General features: G+C 39.8%; 1 protein-coding gene across 1 annotated transcript in view; it reads left to right on the forward strand.

Annotated features, from left to right (window-relative positions):
• Window positions 1-24,786, forward strand: part of LOC110833768 (Cbl-associated protein) — a 230,632-nt gene that overhangs the window by 135,510 nt on the left and 70,336 nt on the right. The window contains exon 8 of the mRNA XM_087358416.1: window positions 22,713-22,930. Coding sequence (XP_087214542.1) covers window positions 22,713-22,930 — 218 coding nt within the window. The remainder of the gene's footprint in view (window positions 1-22,712; window positions 22,931-24,786) is intronic.

A 24,786-nucleotide genomic window follows, 5' to 3' on the forward strand; every position in this document is an offset into this window, starting at 1 on the left:
CTTCATCTCCAAGCCCAACTTGCTAGTGAGAAGTATCGTCTTCTTGACGAAAGCTGCCTTGGCCATGGCTATCCTTGCTTTTACCTCCTTGGTGCATAGAGCGTCCGTCGTGATTAAGCTTCCCAAGTACTTGAAGTGCTCCACATTCTCCAGCTGTTGGTTTCCAACTACAACGTTCAATGGTTCTGCTCTCGGTGCTGTCCTCATTACCTTTGATTTTTCAATGTTGATTTCCATTCCATACTCTCTACCCGTTTCCACTAACTTGTCCATCATGTCCTCTTCCTTCGCCAATCTATGCTAAATAAATTATACAGTTAATTACATGTCGTTAAATAACTTGTGTGGCGTAGTTTATGGTGATTTCCCTTAGTGTCTCGTTAGAACCCTGAAATGAACCACCACCGCATGGGACCTGCTGTTTCTTTACGACGAGGTATGTTCGTTTAGGGTCTTCTGGGTGTAGAGTCCTGTCGAAATGGTGACTCGATTGACTCCTTCAGAATTGCCGTCAAAGAAGGAGCGAGTTTGTCAGCCCGTCTGAAACATTTTAAAAGAATTGAAGCTGGTATATAAATAGAACACTGAAATAAACCATGACCACTTCCAGTTTTCCGCAGTCATCCTCTAGTGTATTTTACGCTAAATGACTTCTGAAAGTTGGTGCATCATATTTAAACGCAGACCATCCAAATGCAAGTCATATTCTGGAGGTCCCGGTTTCAAGACGGGGTCCGGGAACCGGCTGTCTTGCTCCACAGATCGGGAATAGCTCGGTCTACCCGATCGAACAGAAAACGTGTCTGTCCTCTTTTTTACCTGAAGACGGAGGATGGATTATCCTTCGAAACGAAGTAATTAATACTTCTGAAAGGCTTTTTTCTAAAAACGGACGGCTCGTAAAGTTTAAAACAAATAAAGATGTGAACCACAGTAGCAGTAGAGAGTTATAAAATTCGACCGTTTAAATCTCGTGCCTTAGTCAGTCTTCGGCAAATGGGCTATAACTTTTCGTATTTTCTTATCTGGTGAATCAAAGGTTGTAAACATATAGTTTGTTAACTCCTCCATTTACGACCTTTTGACTTCTATGACCTCCACCAGCCTGGCAAGGGTGGAACAATTCAATTTGTAGGCGGGAGCGACCCGTTTAATTTGTTGGTGATAAAGATTATATTTGGCGTAGAGGACCAAAATTTTCTGACTCACGAATTTATTATGGTGAAGCTAAAAAGGAAAACACTTCGATCTTTAGACATTTTTATGGATGTCCTTCCTCCGACTCATTTTAACTTCCATAACCACTGCAATTATTACAACATTAGATGGTATAGTTGCGTCATATTGTGAAAATATATTTAATTAATTATTCTTGTTCGTGTAATCACAATTTAAAATTAAAATTAAGATAATTAAAATATCATGTGATGTTCCTATCGAAACATTCGAATAATTAATTAAATATTACAGCATTGTTAAATATGCAACATATATATATGAACGTCACAGCTATAGGATATTTTATATTCGTCCAGCTGATGCCTGCAACATCCTTTTCGTTTCATGTTCCCAGCCTCTACTTAATTCTGTTTCCTGATTTATTTATGATGTTTAAAGTTCTTCTCTCTGCTTTCTCTCTCATATTTGTTTTAGCTCCTGTGTCTTATTTATATTTTCGGTGAGATTATGTGAGTGAGCCAGCGAGCGGAAGTGACGTAACTGGGTGAAGGCGGGAACTTGGATTTGACCTCAGAGTAATTTTAGCGCCAGAACTCATTTTACCAAACTTCTCCGACATCTGGTAGGAGAGACGAGATGCAGATTATGTTTTTCTTTTCGTATCCAGTACACACCATTCAGCATGGTGTGCATTGGTGGTTAGCAGGATTCACGACCCATCAGTACATGGGTACGATCGGGACCGCGACATTTAACACTCCTGCTGTGACCCCCTTTTCGCGAGAGTGGAGTAATTGTTGGGATACCACGGAGAAACCGGAGAAGCCCCCGGAGGAAAACTCCGTGATGCCTGGACCACGGTCTTGCCCAACACAAGTTGTAAATCTGAGCACCGCCGGGAATCGAACCCGGGACCCCAGTATTTCAAGCACAGCGTTCTAACCGCTAGATTGTTCCCATGATCCTTTAAAAATTAAATTTTGTTCATTTCTGTATATCGTAACGAAACAGAAGTATCCGTCTCTCTGTTCCATAACACCATTTTCACAGCCCATAATTTAAATTTTATACGTGCACATATTTGGTTCTATTAGATTTTGAAACAAAGAATGTTGAATCTCCCACAAATCTGAACGTTTGTAATAGGCCTAAATATATGTTAATAGTTCACTTAAATACTGAAAGCCGTTGTCTAATAGCAACACGTTTGCTTGAATCTTTTCATTATCGACTTCACGATTTGTCTAAAAACTTTCTGCCTATTAATTACGAGTGAAAACGTGTCTATAAGTGTTTCACTGTATGAAGCCTTCGTGTAGACCTGTAATGGTCGGTTGTCAAATTTGATCATAGAATGATCAATCACAAATTAAGAAAGCTGACTCATAAATTTCCTCAAAGTTGTTCATGGCGCAATTTCGTGTTGACAGACGGGGAGACGTCGAAGCTAATAATAGAAGCTCACGCATTTGTGCGAAACGCAACCTGTAGGCCAATGAGGAACCAACTGTATGTGCCCTCCCCAAGGAGAATAATGTTTGAACAAGTCGACCGAGACCCATGAAACTCAGTGCGAAGTTCGTGGCATTGCCTTCAGGAGTTTCTGAAAGATGGCTCCACAAGCTAAGAGGGTTGATCGACGCTAAGCCATTCGATGGAGATTGCTTACGATTTCATTATTATTATTATTTGTGTTTGTTTTGTTTTATTTTTTAATTACTGCTGTCTGTAATAGCTAAATGATTGTTGTACAGCACACTAATAATGAAGAACTGTATTGAATTATAAGGCTGAAGTTGCGACAGTCTTGATAGAAAATGTCTGTTTATGCGAGAGCACAGTTGTGTGTTCAGCCATGATAGCACACGTGAAGGCGAGATCAAAGTAGCTCCACGGGAAAGCGTGTCTGCTGGCTCGTAGCCGAGCCCTCAAGAGAACTGACTGGGAAGCGTGATGCACTGGCGCTGTATTGCGTCTGAAACTGAAACTAAAAATGGTTGCCATGGAACCAGAGGTGAAACTCAATGGAATGTTTTAAGGAGCAGAGTAGTATACAGGTCCAAACTGTTTCAGTTTCTACTGAAAACAGATGTCTGCCGTGAAAGATAGGTATCATGGCCTTGGCACTTTTATAAACTCAAGTTACTGAATGCAGACTCGTGCATTAATTTAGGGACGTTCGCCAGACCTTTGAACTTTAACCAAGGTGAAGGGTGTGGCCTGGAGATTCTTCACTCATTTTGGTTCTCAGAAACACCGATAGGTCTTCGTGTAAAGTGTACATTTTTGTTGGCCGATTTTCACATAAATTGGAATGCATGAATATATTTTAATAAAAGTCGCCGACAGTCCTATCAGATTTTATGAAAATTTCTTTAAACTCTCTCGTGTTACTTCGTGGGTACGCCAGACGGACGGATGGACGAAATTGTTTTATCAGACGCTTCACAGGGATGAGAAGGCGCATTAATAGTAAACTGTAACAAATTTGTAGACATGATCATAATCTCTTTGTGAACTAAATTTCGGTTGCCAGCCACCGTGTTCATATAGTTCACATAACGTTTGCTATAGTACTTTGTAGTGAGTCGCGGCATCTCGTAACCCATGTTGCAGACAATGTGTCCCAACACTTTGAATTTTTTTATTTAGTGTTCTGTCTGACGACAGGTCCATATGAACAAGATCCTTCCATCCTTTTCTCGGACTGGGACCTGTTCATATACGTTCTTGGCAGATGATCCAGAAGTGGTTTGCCATTGCCTTCTTCTGTGTGTGAATGGAGTAATTGTTGGGATGCCACGGAGAAACCGGGGAAGCCCCCGGAGGAAAACTCCGTGTTGCCTAGACCACGGCCTTGCCCAACACAAGTTATAAATTCGGGCACCGCCGGGAATCGAACCCGATACCCCAGGATTACAAGGCCAGGGTCTAACCGCTAGACCACCGTGGCTTAACACTTTGAAGACCACCTACTTAATAAGTATCTCTGCATTTTGTATAATGCTTGCTGCAAACAGGAATAATTTTCAACAGGGTGAACCAGTTGATATTTGTAATTGTGAAACGTTGTGTTTTGTTTGCGGTACAGGCTAAATTCTTTATTATTTAGACGAGTTTAGGCTTAAAAGATTTAAATTAGGATCAACAGATCGTATTTCGTGGATATGAGACGTAGCCACCTAGCGGTTGAAGTCGCGTGGACTCGAATTCGGAGTATAAGTGTTACGAAATGGATGCAGGGATTTGGCAGACGTTCAGTTGGTCGTCTACCGTCTACCGTGGTGAAACTTGGCCGTCGTTGAGAGCTGGGAAGAGTAGTTCGCTTCGGAGTTGTGGGGAATCCAGCCGCTCCAACTATCGAGACTTATTTATACAAGTTCTGATTTTGTGGATAACGCGTTAACTGTGTGTGCTGCTGTGTTCACTGGCTTCAACACTTCTGCTGTAAAGATTTTTTTAAAATATTTGTCAACTGCTTTTTCATTACCACGAGGATTTCTGAAAGAATTGTAAATTTCACTGACTTCGGACTATTTTGAGAATCCAATTACCCAACCATCTAGGTTTCCTTTCTTTTCAGGAAACTGTTAATTGTAAACAGCTTTATTAGTAGTCGTACATCAAACCATATCAATTTTATCCAATTTCACAAATTCTGTTCCTGTGCCTTTCACGATTATCATTGGCCAGCTTTGTGGATTTGTCTTAGGAAACTTCTAAATTCAACAAAAACAAGTAACTGAATTTCTGAACGAACCCTTTTCTGTCACAGACATCTTTTGCCCTACTATTGGCACTGAACATGACATGTATCAATGTGTTGTTTATTACACCCCATATTTTAATTATGGTCAGAACACATACTGGAAATTTTGTGAATAATTAATGTAAAGTAATTTATTTAATTTACTTTATATGTATATAGTTTAGACATCTGAGGTTCATTATTTTATGAAATTTACCACGAATCACATAACTACTATTTTGAATTTCACAGATTAAATGTGATTCTTATAGTTTCTTCCTTTTACTCAAGAATAAATTGGCTTACCATTACAAGCCATTTTTCTGTAATAACAATTAATTTGTATAAAATATTATTATGTAACATTTTACGACGTAGATATTTCTTCAGCTGTGTTTACGTGATTATACCAGTCTTGCGACACTTTTACAGGTTATATAAAAAACAAATTACATAATATTTAAACTTTTCTGGCAACTACTTTTGTTTTATAATAAACGTAACTTGGCAACAGTTTGTCTAAAATATCTCTAATTATTTCGTCTACTTGTATAATATTTCAAACGTAAGGAGGCTCAGGGTCTGTTTTATGATTTTATAATAAAATAAGCAACTTCTACACTGGCAACAGATCTATTAATTATTATGTCTTTATAAACTTTTATAATGAGTTTATAATAAAATAATTTGCTCTTATTATTCTCAGAATCGTTTAAGTAGAAAAATACTGAAGAAATTATTTTTATTTTACTCTTAATAAGACTGTGCTACAGTGTGAAAATTTTTGTATTCGTCTGTAACATTACGATAAAATGGAACTCTGAATTTTCGAAGACTCTTGGATGGAACTGATTGTGAATATCTGAGTTACAAAAGGAAGAATTTAAGAACTAAGGACACGCAGGGATGCATGTTCCAGGTTCTACTCCAGTATTCACTCCCACTTTCAAAGCTACTGTTTTTAAACCAGGTAACGTAATACGTCACATTGACTGTTTATTTTGTGCTGCTGTTATTCAGTTATGTATTTTGTGTAGTCTGTTTAATTCAGAACGTGCTTGAGACTGTAATTAGATTTCGTGTGGTACACTGAGAACGAGGACGAAGACGGTTCTCCATTAAACCACCTTACAGAGCTGGTAGCCCGAGAAGAATTCATTATAGATTTTATGTACTCTGTTATTCGTGTCGTTATACTGTTAAGATTTCTCTCGATTAAGGTTCTAGGAAATGGTTGTTATTATTTAGTCAGGATGGACACCTGTGAAATCGGTAATTTTCAGAATAAATTACTGAAAGCAGTTATACCTGATAACATAGGATTAGTGCCTAAATTATTATGAACTTCCTAAAAAAAGTAAAATTCGTGTAAAATTTAAAAAATATTCGTATGTTCTTTTAAAATGTGTAATGTACAGGAAATGCAGTGTATTATTTTTTGATCTAAATAGATTACATATTTGTGGCACATGCTGTAAACAGTGGCACAGAGAATAATTTTAAGTATGGAAGTTAAACTCTTGCTGCCGTGTGTCATAAACGTAACATAAACATATATTTATGATTAGATTTTGTGAAAATGTGTACATTTTGAATAATGCTTTAGAGCAGTGGTATTCAACCTTTTTTGTTCGCGTACCCCCTGATATAATTTCTCTTCAACTTTTTACCCCCAAAGTTGTTGGTGTATAATTCAAGTTATACACAGTATATAATCTACATCTAAAATAAATTAAATAAATTACATTACTGATTATTCAGTGTTTATCATAAAATAATATATATTTTTTAAAATTTCACGTACCCCCTAAGATGTCTTCGCGTACCCCCAGATATAATTTCTCTTCAAGTTCGTACCCCCAAAGTTGTTGGTGTATAATTCAAGTTATACATAGTATATAATCTACATATAAAATAAATTAAATAAATTACAATACTGATTATTCAGTGTTTATCATAAAATAATATATATATTCTTTAAATTTCACGTGCCCCCTAAGATGTCTTCGCGTACCCCAGGTTGAATACCACTGTTTTAGAGGACCCCCCGTCCCCTTGAAAAACTGTTTTCTCATAGACAACGATAACATTAAAACAGATTTTAAATAAATAGGTCGTGAGAATGAGAGGTGGACACAACTGGAAGAAGATTTATGTCCGTTGAAAGAATTTGGTGTCAGGTGTTGAGACTTTAGATTCTTCTGTTAGAAATCATTTTTATCAGTTAATTTAATTGTACGTAAACATAAACCTGGCCGTCAGTATCAACATAAATTCAACTCGTGTCATTGAGATTGATTTAGCTTATATGTAGGTCATTATTTTTGGAAAAACGTGTAACTAACACTCCCACATACGCTTGTCCAGTAGAACTGTAAATGTCGATCGTTGCGAAGTTAAGAATAGATGTGAGTGCCTCGTATTCTGTAGCTTACGTTCATTTTGTTTAACGCCAAAGGCGCTATGTTCGGTTAGTAAAGGGGTCACGACACAGGCGGTAATGCACAGTATGCAAAGACAGGATCGCCCTGTATTTATTTTCAGAATTTCTTTTTTGGATATGCTCTTTTTATGTAGGCCCTTATAAGGGTACTGATGTATGATTTGTGGTTTGTGGTATGAAGATTTCCGTTTTCTGGGTTGTTGCGCTGTGTAGTCTGGTCGATGTTAACCAACGTTTCAGAGGTCACACTGCCTCCATCATCAGGGCGATGAGTATGAAGATTTCTGTCTTCTGGGTTGTTGCGCCGTGTAGTCTGGTCGATGTTAACCAACGTTTCAGAGGTCATACTGCCTCCATCATCAGGGCGATGAAGATTTCTGTCTTCTGGGTTGTTGCGCTGTGTAGTCTGGTCGATGTTAACCAACGTTTCAGAGGTCATACTGCCTCCGTCATCAGTGCGATGAGTATGAAGATTTCTGTCTTCTGGGTTGTTGCGCTGTGTAGTCTGGTCGATGTTAACCAACGTTTCAGAGGTCATACTGCCTCCGTCATCAGTGCGATGAGTATGAAGATTTCTGTCTTCTGGGTTGTTGCGCTGTGTAGTCTGGTCGATGTTAACCAACGTTTCAGAGGTCATACTGCCTCCGTCATCAGTGCGATGAGTATGAAGATTTCTGTCTTCTGGGTTGTTGCGCTGTGTAGTCTGGTCGATGTTTACCAACGTTTCAGAGGTCATACTGCCTCCATCATCAGGGCGATGAAGATTTCTGTCTTCTGGGTTGTTGCGCTGTGTAGTCTGGTCGATGTTAACCAACGTTTCAGAGGTCATACTGCCTCCGTCATCAGTGCGATGAGTATGAAGATTTCTGTCTTCTGGGTTGTTGCGCTGTGTAGTCTGGTCGATGTTAACCAACGTTTCAGAGGTCATACTGCCTCCATCATCAGGGCGATGAAGATTTCTGTCTTCTGGGTTGTTGCGCTGTGTAGTCTGGTCGATGTTAACCAACGTTTCAGAGGTCATACTGCCTCCGTCATCAGTGCGATGAGTATGAAGATTTCTGTCTTCTGGGTTGTTGCGCTGTGTAGTCTGGTCGATGTTTACCAACGTTTCAGAGGTCATACTGCCTCCATCATCAGGGCGATGAAGATTTCTGTCTTCTGGGTTGTTGCGCTGTGTAGTCTAGTCGATGTTTACCAACGTTTCAGAGGTCATACTGCCTCCATCATCAGGGCGATGAAGATTTCTGTCTTCTGGGTTGTTGCGCTGTGTAGTCTAGTCGATGTTTACCAACGTTTCAGAGGTCATACTGCCTCCATCATCAGGGCGATGAAGATTTCTTCTTCTGGGTTGTTGCGCCGTGTAGTATGGTAGATGTTTACCGACGTTTCAGAGGTCATGCTGCCTCCGTCATCAGGGCCCTGATGACGGAGGCCTATATTAATTTATTACATAAAGGCAAAAATGTTAACAAAGCTTTTTAACCCCTCAAAGCATAGTGGTACATGTCAGCCGCAATGTCTCGACAATTTATAAGTCTTCATTTTTTATTTTTGGTATAATTGTAAAGGTAAACTGCGATTATGTCCTTGAACAGCGTTAACAAACTAATCTTAGCAATGGTGAAGTGTTGTGCATTCTTTGCGGTACAGACCGAATTATTAAATGAAAGCAGATTGCCAGGATTGCTACTGTGGAAAGATTTTAGAAACTTTATTCTTATTAAGCTTTCTTGCCCGAAAACTTATCATACGCCTAATCATCCGACTCGTAGATCAGTTCTGTATTATCTTTTCACAGTACATTGCTATTCTACAATTAGTAAGGTTGCGATAGGATAGCATAGCAAACCACGGCACGGGATTGGATAGGTTTCGGCAAGATTGGACAGGTTTGGATAAAATTGGACAGGTGTAGGCAGGTTAGTATAGGTCACTTAAACTTAAGTTAGGTTAGCTTAGTATAGGTTGATTTGGGCTAGGTTAGGTTAGGTTAGGTTAGGTTAGGTTAGGTTAGCTTAGGTAAGGTTTGGTTTTGTTATCATTTTGTTTTTGAAGTTCTCACAGCGGTGAGTATGAAGATTTCTGTCTTCTGGGTTATTGCGCTGTGTAGTCTGGTCGATGTTAACCAACGTTTCAGAGGTCATACTGCCTCCGTCATCAGGGCGATGAATATCATATTCGACCAGACTACACAGCGCAATAACCCAGAAGACAGAAATCTTCTTGTTTTTGAAAGTTTATGTCGTCCGGAGTCTATTGTGCGACGTTTGAGATCGTGTCCTCGCACTCTCAAATTTACATAAACTTCCTCGTCAGGACTCGAAGACAGGACACTTTTCAATAGTGTGGCATTTGTTTCTATAACCTCCTTTTCGAAATAAACAATTCTGGTAATGACGCGTTTTTCTGGCGTGCTTATTATTGGAGCTACTGAAAATATCTTTACCGGTAATCGAACCCAGGATAATTTTTTAATGGTTCTGAACGTTATTTCTTCAATTTCTTCTTCGAACTCGGAACACTTTCCGGAGTTTTGACCCCGATATATCTTCCTGATCTTAGGTAATAAATATGCCAAGTTTGGTGCAAATCGATATACCCGTTCTCGTGCTGTAAGAGAACAGACAGTTTCACAATTGCAACTTCTTGTGAAAAGTTGTGTGACTCGAGCTTCAGACTTAACTGGTTAACAACACTTTCTACACAGAAAAGTTCTTTCTGAATGTTCAAAGAGCGCTGTAGTTAATGTAGAGACATGATAAACTATATTCTTTTGTCGTGGTGTTCTGTTAAACACAAACTCATTGCGTCCAGACGGCCTGCAAGTGGATCTCACTGAAATGGCGGGGAAATGTTGAATTATCTGCGCTCAGCGCAGGATCCAATAAGCAGATTTTAAATTAACAGTCCTGAATCCTCGGATTGGACAACATACGCAGGCGCAGTAGTCCCCGCGTCCTTTTCCTTCTCTAAAGACACGTGACAACACTTGACGTGTAACAAAGCTTAACTTTAAAGCAGGGATTCTTTTCCTCCGCGCCCATCCTCTTTCTAATGTACGGAATCTTCTCTTTTGGCATCAACATTCCTTTTTAATATTTTGGAGAAATAGGAAGAAGATAGGTAAGTTTGACTTTGCGGTCGGTGAAAGTGTAGTCAATTGGCTGACAGATACGGTTTTGTGGACAGGTAGAAGTCAGTAGGTACATAGTAGGCTAATAGGAACCAGATTACTTGCTAGATGAGCTCCCTAGTGCTGTGGATAGTTGAACTCGGCACGGCCTGGTCGGTGCTCGGAACGGCCGGGTAGAAAAAGCGCGGAGGTGCGCGCGCAGTATTTATCACCTTGCTCTTCACCGCCGCGCCAAGAGTTCGCAAGTACTCTGGTCCTTACTGTACGTAGACGTAGATTACGTACTCAGGGGTGCGAGTTGGTAGGCGGACGCTTAGATAAAAATATAAGCAGAACCCGCGTGCCGGCGGGTGAGTAAGCAGTGTTTGAAGTAAATGCACAACGATTTGTGTTCTCGTGAATTATTGTAATGTGTGCTGTTGCAGTGTGTGAACTGGCCCATTACACTCGGCAAAGAAGTTACGCAGAATATCCTGAGGGTGTTTATTGGAGATAAACCGCTTTTACGTATACACCAAGGATGAATTTCTGTTTATTTTGAAAAGGTGCCGTGCGCATCATCTTAGGGCCACGTGATACAGTCCAAGTCCTCGGCGAACACTGACAGACAGACGGTCAGACCGCAAAAAAAACTTTTGTGGGGGAAGGTAAAGTCCAAAATCTGCTCTTGATGGTTCATCCAGAGCGCCGTTGGTTTTCAGTTTCCCCCTCCCCCGACCCATCTGTATAGTTCTGCTCCTAATTACTTATTTGTTTTGGAAAAGACAGGAGGGAATGGCTGACTCAAACCAGGAACAAAACTTGTTGTGACAGAGACCATCAGTTAATCTTCAGAGAGAAACTCAGTCTCGTTAAGTTACAAGTAGAAACACTCATTTTAATTTTAACTTTGTTCCTCATTCGATGAGACACAACATCGAAATGTATCATTTACTAAAACGCCTAGCAAATTATCACAGGAATAAGGCATTCATAATTTACATCTTTCTCTATGTAGGGGAGGAAGGGGCAATGGCGTTCAGGCACTTTTTTTACGAACGGTATCAGATAGAAGCTTCCAGCTGGTGCTGACATCTAGTGCTCCATTCAGTGAAGTGCAACAGTGAATTCCGCCATTTGCCTCTGGTTCAGTTATCGAGGTAGTTGCACGTGTCTGTTTTGTGCTGCAGTGATCTAACACACTTAAGGTTATTCAAGACTTCTATCTTAACGTTCTGTTAGAATTTGTACGTTCAAATGATTTAGACGTGCACACATGTTGTAAACTAAGATATATGCGTGTTACTTACTAAGAAAACACATTTTATTCACTCATTACCTTATTTACTTCAGTGACATCTTGAAGCTCAATTAGTGACCGTTATTACCCCTAAGAGTGGGGAATACCGGTCAAAGCTACTTCTTCAGTTATCATTTTTCTAGAGAATTTTTGTTAGGTTCAGCATATTTTATACTACATACTTAAGAAGTAGACCCTTCAGACCAAATGTCAGTTTATATAAAGTATCAACTTTTGCATATACTTTTCGATTTATCTAGCTTTTCTCTTAAGTGACCTCCATTTACCCATTATCCCCTACATCTCATCTGAGGTAAATATTTTTTCAATGATGTAAGTACTTAGTAAATTGTTAGAATGTTAAACAGTTTCTTTCCCAAACAGACGGTAATTATTCTGATTTTCAAGAAATGTTCTGCCCCGAGCATCGGTTCCGTCATTGTTAAAGCCTGCCTCGATTTGCGCCGGTCCAATTTGCGCCGATTCAGAATAACGCCGATTTTGAAATCAGAAAATCAAAAAGTGAAAAAAATATATTTTACTATTATTTATAACGTTTTACAATGTATCTCGTACTGATTCTTATTCTAAATCGTAATTCTTACATCGCTGATTTTGAATAAAAATTATAAATACAGTCATCTCTGCAACGCGAATTTGCTCCAATGAGATCGATGAATCGATAAAAGCTGTTTGTGAAATGTAAACTTTTGCATATGCGAGTTTGCTCTTATGCAATTTCATTCCTTTCGCTTTAAACTTTTAAAGGACTAATTTAATCTCTGCGGAGGTACCGGGGTTATTTTTACTACGCGATTTTCTATAGGTCGGCGTCTTACATGAATGCAACTATCGCATAACAGCCGAGATGACTGTACACATCAATCGCGGGGACCAACGAATTTCCGATTGTAAGTGAATAAAATATATATTTTAAATTCCCTTTATTTTATTTACGTTATTTCAGAGCTTTAAATATAATGCCATTTTATTACCCGTCAATGTTTGGATGCTGGGAACGCGTGTCATTGACTTCCCATTTATTTATAAGGAGTTTCAATTTACGCCGATTCCGTTTACGCCGGTTCGTCCAGGAACACATTCCGGCGTAAATCGAGGGCTACCTGTATATCAATAACCAGTTCCGACCAGTTATTGTCGCCACAACCTATTCCACTTAGATCGAGTTTATCAACCTGCCATCTGCGTCTTGATTTTTCAGTCAGTCTTCTCACGAGAGGATGTAAACAACTGTGAATGCATGTAATTTATCTCTTAGGTTCTAAAATTTGCAGTAAATGTGATTAAAACCGTTTTGCCACAGGCTATTTGGCGCTGAGAAGCGTTTTGTGTGGAAATTTCATTGCGGAAATGAAACAAATGTCTTTACGATGTCTTCCCATCGGAGGTTAATATTTGAAGGATCTCGGCTTTATTGCGATGACACGGTAAATTAAAAATAAAATAGCACATAGCAACATGGTATAAAAGACTTCAGCCAGACCTTAAATAAATGAAATGGATAATTGAATGGAAGTTACCAGCTTTGTTTTGAATTTTGAATGAAACTTCCTTCACGTACTGTAGTCAGGGCATAAAGGAATGGAAACGTAACTTCTATGGGGGAAACAAAAATGAACACAGAATTTTTATGAGGAAGTCTTTTGGAAAACTGACACATGAAATGGTGAGATGGAAATGTACTAAACCACCGTAGGTCGTGGTTAGCACTCCTGCTTCGTATTCGGGAGGTCGAGGGTTCAAACCTCGGCTCGGAGACCGGTTATCCTGACTGGGATTTTTCGTGGTTTTCCTCAGTACCTCCAATCAAATTTTGGGATATTACCATGGACCGCTTCCTTCCACACCCTTTCCCATTCATTGTTTACTATTATTCTCTCATTCGTCGCTATGTTGTCAAAGCTACTAAAAATAATTCGTTAAATAAATAAATACAAAACGGTGCCACTAGAAAGGAGGTTGGGAAAGTTAGAGTTGGACTCAACTGGCTCAGGATCGTGTGGCCATGGGCGATGTTACCATAAAGTATGTCCCCGGGGTTCCTACTTATGTTATTTCTCATTTTATTTTATCTCGTGACCTTGTTCTACTTTTTGAACTGGTAATGTTTCTTCCTTGTTTCTGTCTAAAAAGATTCTTTGCGTCATTTGAAATGCCATCATTCACATTTGATGATCTCGTTCCACTTCCTTTGCTTCGTCTCTCGCCCAAATCGTCTAAACAAGTGCAGGAAATGTTGTAGGTGTTGTTGAGGCTCGTAGGTGGGTGGGTGAATCACTGGTTGGCACTTGTCCGCTGGCTTCACCTCACGACTCATCTACAGCTTTTATTAGACTGTTGTCACTTTGTTGCACGAAACTCAGAAACCGAAAGGGATTCGATACGGGAAATTTAACGACGTTTTCCACGAATATTTGTAACATGTTCATCGATCTCATTTGTTCCTGACCCATAAGAAAGACGAACAAATAATAATAATTCAATTAAATTATTTTTATTACAGATGCAGCACAACAAAATAAAGTAAATACAATAATAATATAATAATAATAATAAAGTTCCTAGGTAACAGACAGATTAATAATTAAAACAAAGCAAAAAATAACATGATTATTTATAAATTAATAATAATAATAATAATTAAATAACGAATCTTGTGACCGACAAAAGATAAAAAAATGTTGACATGTCAACGACGAATGATGAATTATTTCTATTACTAGAGCAGAGCGCTCCTTTCGGAGTCCCTCGGGGGGTTGGCGAAGTTTTAAAAACTTGACCAACCCCCCGAAGGAGGGGTTGGTCAAGTGTTTTAACCCCCCTTTGGGGGGGTTGGTTGCGTTTTAAAATCTTGAGTAAGAAACTAAACCAACCCCCCGAATGGGGGTTAAAACACTTGACCAACCCCTCCTTCGGGGGGTTGGTCAAGTTTTTAAAACGCAACCCCCCCCCCCCGAATGGGTGCTTAAAACGCAAGTTTTAAAATCTTGAGTAAGACACTAAACTAACCCCCCCGAATGGGGTTAGTTAGTTTAGTGTCTTACTGAAGTCATTTGTTTACTCGGCATTGTTGTGTTGGTACAACAATGCCGAGTAAACAAATATAACGTAACATTGTTTGATGACGTCATTTTTTGATAGATGACAAATCACAAATTTTTAAAGTAGATTGTTGTTGAATCACGAAAAATGTAGGAGGAAGTGGTCGTGGTTTACTTTAAGGTACTGTCACGAGATACACTCGGAGAATATGTGGTTTTCCGCGCCGAGATTTCTTTCAGACAACATTGCAACTCGTTTCTTAAAATATTCCCACCCCCACGTTCTAAATACACTGCTCTTCATAAGTCCTCGTATTCCTTTGAGATAACTTTTCCGCATACGGAATCTTCCTGAGTTAACGCAGGAAAGTAGAACTGATATTGTCCTCTTTGTGTTTGTGTTTGGCAGTCGTTATGTGGTGGAAATATCTTCTATCAGAAACCATCCACAAAGCGGATCGTAAAACCTGCGAGTTACTCTGCTAACCGAAGAGTATAAAGATGTTTTTTCTTTCTTCGAATTTCTTTGTACCGGAGGGCGGTCATCCGTACTTAGCGACCTTTCGCCCCGTCTGAAGCGATAACTCGTCTACTTCTTCGCCATTTTGGGGAAGGAACGGGAAATGCGATAAAACCATAGTCGTCATCTTCAGGAGCTCGTACTAGCTGCTCATCCAGTCCCCAACTTTTCAATATTCCTCTCAGACTGTAAGATATGGAAAGACGTTCAAGAAACTTAGCCAACGTGTGCTGTTTGTTTAACAAGAGATAATTCGATTTGATAAAATACTTTCTATTTTGCACTATGACCATTTTATTCATTAACATATTTCCATATTCATAGAGATAACTCTCGTTATAAGCGTAGTTTGCGTTCATACGAATCGCCGCGTGTATCTAAAACGCGTAAAACGGGAAACATAAAATGACCGTGGATGTTATGAGTTTTCATCATGAGAAGCCTTAATTTGTAGTCCGCGGCGAAAATATTTTGGGGTGAATCAGTGAAACTGCGCGCGCAAGTCGGTGGTCCAGAGCGGCAGGTTTTGCCATGGTCGCGGATGAAATACTGATGCTTTTCGTGATACCGAGATGAAACCGCGGATATACGACAACGCTGATAGCGAAATAGGGAAAACTTGAGTCACTTGTATTTGTTGTTTATTTAATGACAGTGTTAGTAGCTCAGACTACACAGAAAACCCAAGACTTGATTATTAAGACCTTATCATTATTCGTTTTCGATGTTTTAGCAACATATCTACTATAAAAATTTGTGATTCCTCGTTGTCGTCAATAAATTACGTCATCAACAATGTCAACAGATATTTTTTTACTCGCCATTGTTGTGGAACACAACAATGCCGAGTTCAATACAACAATGCAGAGTAAACAAATAACGCTTCACAGCAAAGAAATCAAAATCTATCAACCCAGTTGCATTATCACTGCTCCAGAAGCAGCAAATCGCATTCTTGAATATTGACTGACAGTTGGCCTAAAACATCAGAAAAGTGAAAGAAGAAGTTATCAGGTATTTGAAGTACCAACTCGAACAACTCCTACAAGGTAAACTGATACTCATTCGATATATTACGATTACGAAAGTATTATTTAAACTGACTTTTGATCGATTTTAAGACGAAGATTTGCAGGGGTGGGGCTGGACGTAAGTAGTTGACTGAACAAGAACTGTTGGTCTCTGAACAGGGACGTAAAGAACTACAACATCAGACCTACTTAACAAGTAAAGAAAAGCGAAGGGAGATTTACATTGATAAACGTAGAAAATCTTATTCAGCAAGAACAGAAGAGCAAAAACAAACAAACGCTTTTTTGCAAGGGTGGGGTTGGACGTAGATAGATGACTGACCAAGAAAATTGGCCTCTGAATAGCGATGTAAAGAACTAAAACATCAGACGTACTTAACAAATAAATAAAGCGAAGGGAGACCTATATTGATAAACGCAGGAAAACGTATTTAACAAGAACACAAGAACAAAAAATCAGACGAAGATTTGCAAGTGTGGGGTTAGACGTAGATAGTTGACTGACCAAGATCAGTTGGCCTCTGAACAGCGAGGTAAAGAACTAAAACATCAGGACTATTTAACAAATGAAGGAAAGCGAAGTAAGACTTACATTGATAAAAGTAGAAAAACGTATTCAACAAAAACAGAAGGGAAAAAAATCAGACGAAGATTTGAAAGGGTGGGGTTGGACGTAAGAAGCTGACTGACCAAGAACAGTTGGCCTCTGAACAGCGACATAAAGAAGTAAAAAATCAGATTAGAGAAAGTGCTCCGAATAAGACACTAAATTAACACCCCGAAGGGGGATAGTTTAGTGTCTTACTCAAGAATTTAAAACGCAACCAACGCCCTCGGAGTATTTTAACCACCATTCGGGGGGTTGTTTAGTTTCTTACTCAAGGGTTAAAACACTTGAATGAGACACTAAACTAACCCTTCCGAAGGGGGTTAATTTAGCGTGTTACTTAAGATTTCAAAAAGCAAGCAATTGTTTTAACCCTCAATTCGGGGCGGTTAGTTTAGTTTCTTACACAAGGTTGGTGGCGTTTTACAAACTTGACCAACCCTCCCTAGGAGCTCCGAAAGGAGCGCCCTGCTCTAGTTTATTATAAATTACAATATGTCTTATTTGGGACAATGAAAAAATATAGTTTTGTGTAATGTTGACTCCAACAGTGCATCTTCACGTCACAGACGTCGAATAATGCACGCCATCTGCACAAGAGAACGCTCGAATGTAACATACGAGGTGCGATCGGAAAGTTTCAAGACTGTGTCAATAGAGGGCGAACCGGATGTAGTACGAGCTTCTGCCGCTAGGGGGTGCGGCCTACATTCATAGTGATTCAGTGTGCCAGCCGGCATCATCGAATTAGCATTTGTTTCTTAGTTACGGGCGTTTTGGTAGTGCATTACACCGACCCTCCTGCGATTTCGGAATGGCGGAATTTGCCAAAGACTCGCCAAAACGGCCACGGAAACCTATGAAATGCAAAAGCAAGCATTTGGGGAGTCCGCAATGGGTCGTGCACAAACTTTTGTGTGGCATTCACGTTTTAAAAATAGCCGAACCTCTGTCGATGATGACGAGCGTTCTGGACGACCATCTTCGAGCACAACGCCCGAAAATGTTACGAAGATTCGGCAGGCCATTCTCGAAGATCGACGTCATACCATCAACGACTTGTGCGACATTGTTGGGATAGGCTATGGGACCTGTCAGCTGATTCTAAAGGAAGAACTCCACATGCGACGCATCGCAGCCAAGTTTGTGCCAAGGCTCCTGTCTGAGGACCAGAAGCAGAATCGACTTCTCGTTTGTCAGGAGCTCAAAGATCTTGCAAGAACCGACACCAACTTCCTTTCTAAGCTCCGTGTGACTTCTTCCTCTTCCCAAAGATGAAAATTCATCTAAAGGGAAGGAGATTTGAGACGATAGAAGAGATTCAGGCAGAATCGCAGATGGTGCTTGACAGGCTGACAAAGAAAGATTTCCAGGGATGCTTCCAGGCTTGGCAGCGGCGCTGGGATTGTTGTGTTCACTCCCAGGGGAACTACTTCGAGGGTGATGGATGAATTTAATACCTGAGATAAGTGTACGGGTTTTTATAGGCGCAGTCTGGAAACTTTCCGATCGCACCTCGTATTACAAGTAAAAGCAAAGATGTTCTACTATACGCCATGTAGGCGCTTGGGGGGAGAGGAGGTATAGCTTCTACTCATTCTTAACCTCGCCTCTAGATGGGGGAATGGTCAGCGTCACGCCTCGACCGCGCTTTAGCCCGGGGAAATGAGCCCGGTGCCCATTGAATAGGAGGCTGGGTGCACCCCAGAGTCTGTCTGGCCGCAGAGACTAAAGGAAAAATCCATTGCCCCTGTCGGGGTTCGAAAACCAGTCGTCCGGTCGATAGTCAATCACTAATGCCAGAGCTATGTTGCATCTCCAATTTTATAACGGTTCTTTGCATATACGCTGCTAAGAACTAAATGGCACCCTAAATATCCTAAAATAGCCTAGTCCGAGTGGTTATTATAAAAATCCGTAGTACAACTTCCTTCGGAGGGGAAGTAATGCCGGCGGTCCCATGTCGTAGATTTACGGCACGTAAAAGAACCTTACGTGCATGATACGAGATGTTTCGTAAGCAAAATTCAGCGGCCATTTCTCGACCCAAGTCTCTCCTGATTCACTACTAGATGGCTTTGGCAGACAAATCAGGATTGAGTAGAAATTGTGCAGAGTCAGTGAGCTGGTCACTCACTACTCATTAATGCACACTTCAAAGACACAGAAACCTTCCTCATGGGAGGAGGCCAAGACTCGAGTGGTTGTTAGGTTGTTTTGGAGCGCAGCTGTATCAGCTGTCACATCGCAACGTCGTATTAAATATCATAAAATTACTGTCATTAATGAATACGAGGGAACGTGAGGAGAAACGGTTGTAGCATTTTTGATTTTCTTGACATTCTGAAAATAAATATCATTTATTTCCCCACATAGTATTAATCAGATGTTTGTAAAGGAGTTGCATTGTATTTGCTTGTTTCTTTATGTGGAACTTATTTTTAAATTTGTATCTTAAGTGCGTCATGTTTGTGTTGAATCAAATACATATATTTATTTTACAGTCTATACACAAATACGTCACAAATACAACTTGGTATGTTTTTCATTATATTTTATATTTACAATCATATTAATATTTATTTATTTCCTATGTCAATTCCATACTCATTTGCATAATAACACTTGGAAATTAATTCCACAGATAATGAACGTCTGAATACAGACACCAGATCATTATGAAGACGGAAAATTCTACAAACATACTAAAAGATCAATAAATGCAATGCATCAAAATGTATAATAGTTTTTAAAATAATATAGATTGATAAACCTGAAGATGATGTCATAAAACATCGAAACATGTCGTCCAAAAACAAAAATAAAAGCGCTGAATAATGTAATGTCGTACTACGATAAAGGAGCGCCATAAATATAACATAATATACTTTATACTGTAAATGTTATAATATTTTAACAACATTATTTTAAATAAGTTTGTGTATAGACTGTTAAATAAATATATGTATTTATTTTTAAATATTATGTGCATTGACTTCGTGCTTCAAAGGATTAAGTTACTGTCCCAGAAATTTGTCTGTAGGAACTGAGGAACAGCATGTAAAACCTTTGTTGGGTTTTGGATCGCCGGCCGCATTTAGAACCAGTTACTCCCAAAAAGCGAATTACAAAACTTGGCTCTGTGCCAACTCCGTCAGAACCGAGATCTCGCGAGACTGTGACGATCCGATTACAATGGAGTTTTAAAACATGGGGATCATCCTCCATTTTATTACACATTTGCTTCGGAATTACATCTTTCAGAGGTTTTAGAGTTTCAGAAATTATCCCTTTTCAGACAGAATTATAAAACAAATAATATATAGTGGAAATGCAAGTGTTTATCTGCCTTAACGTCTCAGTTTAAGGGGAACGGCTGTCTGCTGACGTTACACGTGAACCGAAGGGTTCGTAAATAGAACCTCTATCGGATACTTTATATGAATCTTTGTCTCCAACGTAAGAACTTTATTTGCCGTAATCACGAAATAACTCTGCTAGGTCGTTATTTTAACGTCATTCGTGGTACATTTATTTATTATTATTTATTTAGTGTTCTGTCTGACGACAGGTCCATATGAACAGGATCCTTCCATCCTTTTCTCGGACTGGGACCTGTTCATATACGTTCTTGGCAGATGATCCAGAAGTGGTTTGCCATTGCCTTCTTCTGTGTGTGAATGGAGTAATTGTTGGGATGCCACGGAGAAACCGGGGAAGGTAGAGGGTATAGAACGAAGCTGTCGTGGCCTGTTTTGAGGTGTAGTCTAAGAATATTCCTGCAGGAACGAAATAATCTCTCTGAAGTCCCCAATCAGGATGGACTACCTCCTGGTGCAGTTTCCGATTCCAAATACGAGGAAGCAGGACTGCCAACTGCCGTACCACGAGCCCCTGTTACAGTCACGTGGTATTCAACTGGGTCTTAGTGTATAGGACATCAACAGTCTAGCTTGATGGGCTTCGTGACTTATTTTGGTGCCTCCAGGATTATGGGTGCAACAAAATTTTGAAACGTAATTCACGTTCGGTATAATTTTGTATATATTTTTGTGTCATGAAGTGTCATATATAAAACGACAGGGTGTAATAACGGGCTTGAATATTTTATTTATTTATGGTTGATTTAACTACGGTCAGTAGCTTATATAGTTCTGAGTAGAACGAAAGGATGATTAATTAAGTGGAATCGTAATAAAGTGGAATCGATAGACCCTATGGAAGGAAGTGGTTGTGGCCTGATTTAAGTTACTGTCTCGAATTTGTCTTGAGGGACTGGATAACATTTTTGTATTCGGGAAGATTGGGGTTAAAATTTCGGTCTCTGGGCTGAGACTTGAACCCGGGGTCTCCCAAATACGAAATAGGTGGCCGGCCACTTATCAGCGACGTTCGGTAGGTCTGTGGACTTTAATTTTGAAGGTGGTAAATCTTTTTCGCGCTACGTAAAGGTAAATTTTCTGACTACTAAATTATTATCAGCTAGTACGAAAGTGAAATCATGAACTATTCAGTCACGTGGTCGTAATTGTCTTACCTGTGCGCTGGCTGCTGTGTGGAGTACACGGAAGTGCTTCTCGTGTCTCTCTTTTTTATTTCATCTCTCTTATTGAATTTTGTATGGGCACTGGGACAGTAACGTAACATAGAATATTTAAGCCGACCCTTAAAAATTTATTCCAAAACAGAAGTACTGTATGTCAAGAATTTCGGCTCCATCCGAATTGGTTATGTAGAGAATGTCTGACATTCTGGTTCAAAAACATTCGGGTGTCTTCAAAACATATACATTCTGTAGTAAGTAGATGCTTAACCCAAACATTTTAAGGTGAAAATTACTTTTTATAATTATTTCTTCCTTTTATACCAATACATCGAACACCATTGTCGAGCATTTTGTCTGTATTCTCGCAAGGCCCTGGGTTCAAATCTGAGCCCGGAGACACATGTCCTCATTTAAGGTTTTGGTGGTTTTTGTCAGACGCTCCAAACAAATTTTTATTTTATTATTCCACGCCCGCTTTCTTCCACATCTTTTCTAATTCATTCATTAATCGTCCCATTATTTCATGTTACATAGCCGAAGCAGTTGACAAAGCTTCGTTAAATAAACCAGAAATCAATCATCGCTAAGTCGATACACAAAGAAGACGTCTTCGTAGGTTGTCGTACGACTGCAGAACAAATCTTTTAAATGAAACTTAAAACGTGGTAACTGTGCCAGTAAATCTCTGTTCACCATCCATGTGTTAAGATGGAGATTTGAAGATTTCTGTCTTCTGGGTTGTTGCGCCGTGTAGTCTGGTAGAAGGTCCTTGCTACCCCCATCATCAGGGTGATGCATCGCTCTGATGATAGAGGCAGCAAGGACCCCTGAAACGTTGGTAAACTTCTACCAGACTACACGGCGCAACAACCCAGAAGACAGAAATCTTCAAAATCACCGCCGTGAAACCTCAAATTCTACGCAAGGAGATTTGTCTTCAGTTTTCCATACGCTTTTATGAATCTTTACCTTACGGTTTGCTTCAAAACTTGTCGCAGTCGTCTTCATCTCTGTGGTTTGGATCTCATTTAGAACGTTCTTGTATGTGTATTCCAGTGTCAACAAGCATTGAAAACAGACATTTTCTTGTATGTTACTGCTTAAATTAGACACATTCTATTTTGTTGGTCAAATTAACACGCGGACTCTTTAACTGTTGAACAGGAGTTTGGTCGCCATCTCTAAAGCCATCTAGCGGCATAACCGAAGACTCTGACGCTAAGAATAATCAGGATAAGAGGACGGAGGGGGACGATGCGCCCCCAGTGGTTTGGACCCCTAAGAGTGCCGGCGCCAGTCCTACCACAGAGCGGAAGGAGTTTCGGCCAATCAGCTTCCAGTCTCCAACACTGCCAAGGAAGAACAGGAGTGCCACCTCTGACGTGAGTTTGCAACTGGGCATTAATGAACTCCAACCTAAAAAAAAACAAAAAAACACAGGGTTACTCGTTTTCAGATATTTTCTTTGTTGTACTTCATAATTCCTAGTAGACATCGCAATGCAGTGGGAAAACTCTGCTGTCTTTTATTCTGTAGTCTTCCGGTTCGAATATTATCCTGGGGATCGGATATCCCGTTTTGAAAAGTTTTCTGGGGTTCCTCGGTTATTATTTAGTGTTCTGTCTGACGACAGGTCCATATGAACAGGGTCCTTCCATCCTTTTCTCGGACTGGGACCTGTTCATATACGTTCTTGGCAGATGATCCAGAAGTGGTTTGCCATTGCCTTCTTCTGTGTGTGAATGGAGTAATTGTTGGGATGCCACGGAGAAACCGGGGAAGCCTCGGAGGAAAACTCCGTGTTGCCTAGACCACGGCCTTGCCCAACACAAGTTATAAATTCGGGCACCGCCGGGAATCGAACCCGAGATCCCAGGATTACAAGGCCAGCGTTCTAACCACTAGACCACCGTGGCTCTTGTTCCTCGGTATCGTCGGACAAGTGCTGATAAATAGGCCACGACTATTTCCTCCTGAGATCCTTCACGAATTGTAATTCATTTCTCAGTAGACGCTACATAATCTGAGCAGTTTTCATAGATCGAAAAGGTAACGAAATACTGACGTGTTTATAGGAACACACAACATGGGAAGGCGTCATCCCTTGAATTATTAAGAGGGGTGACTCATTTGCTGTTCATATTGTTGAGGTCTTTTAGCCCTGGGAATAATGCTCTGGATGTCGTGTTTACAGTGTGCAGTACCCCGACACTTTGGAAATGTATTATGAAAATCTAATCCCATGCTTATGTGTTGCGATGTTGGTGATAAACTCATGTATTACGTATTTTCTACTCTGAGTAGAAATCAGGTTGTCCCAGACAAGAATAAATGGAGGTCTAGTGAGTTGTAGCTTAAGTGTAAAATCTGATTAACATCAGATTCTATCAGCGTTAACCTCCGTGAACATACCCTCTGAAGTTTACAGGTTTTATCATGTTATTTATGTAATATTTCGAATGAAATACCACAAAATCCGCTAATATGGGCGAAGTGAATTGTAGGAACGGCTTATGGGTTGGTCGTGTCTGTCCGCGTGATTCAACTCGAAAACCATTGGACGGAATAAGACGAAATTTGGTGTAGAAGTTTTGCCATTGGAGACTACCCTAAACGCGCACCGACAAAACAGTCACAATAAAACTGGAATAAAAACATCACTATGTCTAAAATAACTTAAAGCCAAAGCCACCACATTACGGGCCATGTAGGCGCTTGGAGGGAGAGAGGTATAGCTCCTACTCATTCTTAACCTCTGTGTTACAATTGAAACGTCCAACACGCTGATGTGATTATTAAGTCTGGTATTTTCTTCAAATGTTTTAATATTATTATTATTTATGACAATTAATATATATTCTTAAACACAGGCTTAATCAGAGGTTAATGCTGCGGTTAGGCCGTGGGCTGCTAGACCTCCGACACTGGAAGAACATAATATAAAAGTTTTATTACAAACACGACAGCTACGTATTATTTTAAGTGTTTTCTTCGCCTGTTTCGACTTCTTTTCATTTATTAACTCGTGTTTGCTTTCTAATTGGCTTTTGGGCTATTCAGTCGGCACCCAAATAGAGGAATTTTTATTTTTATTTAATAAATTAATTGAATTTCTTCGAATTTCGGTGCTGTTAGTGGGGTTGAGGGGAGATTTAATTATGTCGAATTTTTGCGTGAAATACCCTACGAGGTGCGATCGGAAAGTTTCAAGACTGTGTCAATAGAGGGCGAACCGGAT

This window comes from Zootermopsis nevadensis, unplaced genomic scaffold (genome assembly GCF_977971745.1).
Source record: "Zootermopsis nevadensis isolate Lab colony 2312 unplaced genomic scaffold, Znev_1.0 Znev_ptg000030l, whole genome shotgun sequence".
NCBI lineage: Eukaryota > Metazoa > Arthropoda > Insecta > Blattodea > Termopsidae > Zootermopsis > Zootermopsis nevadensis.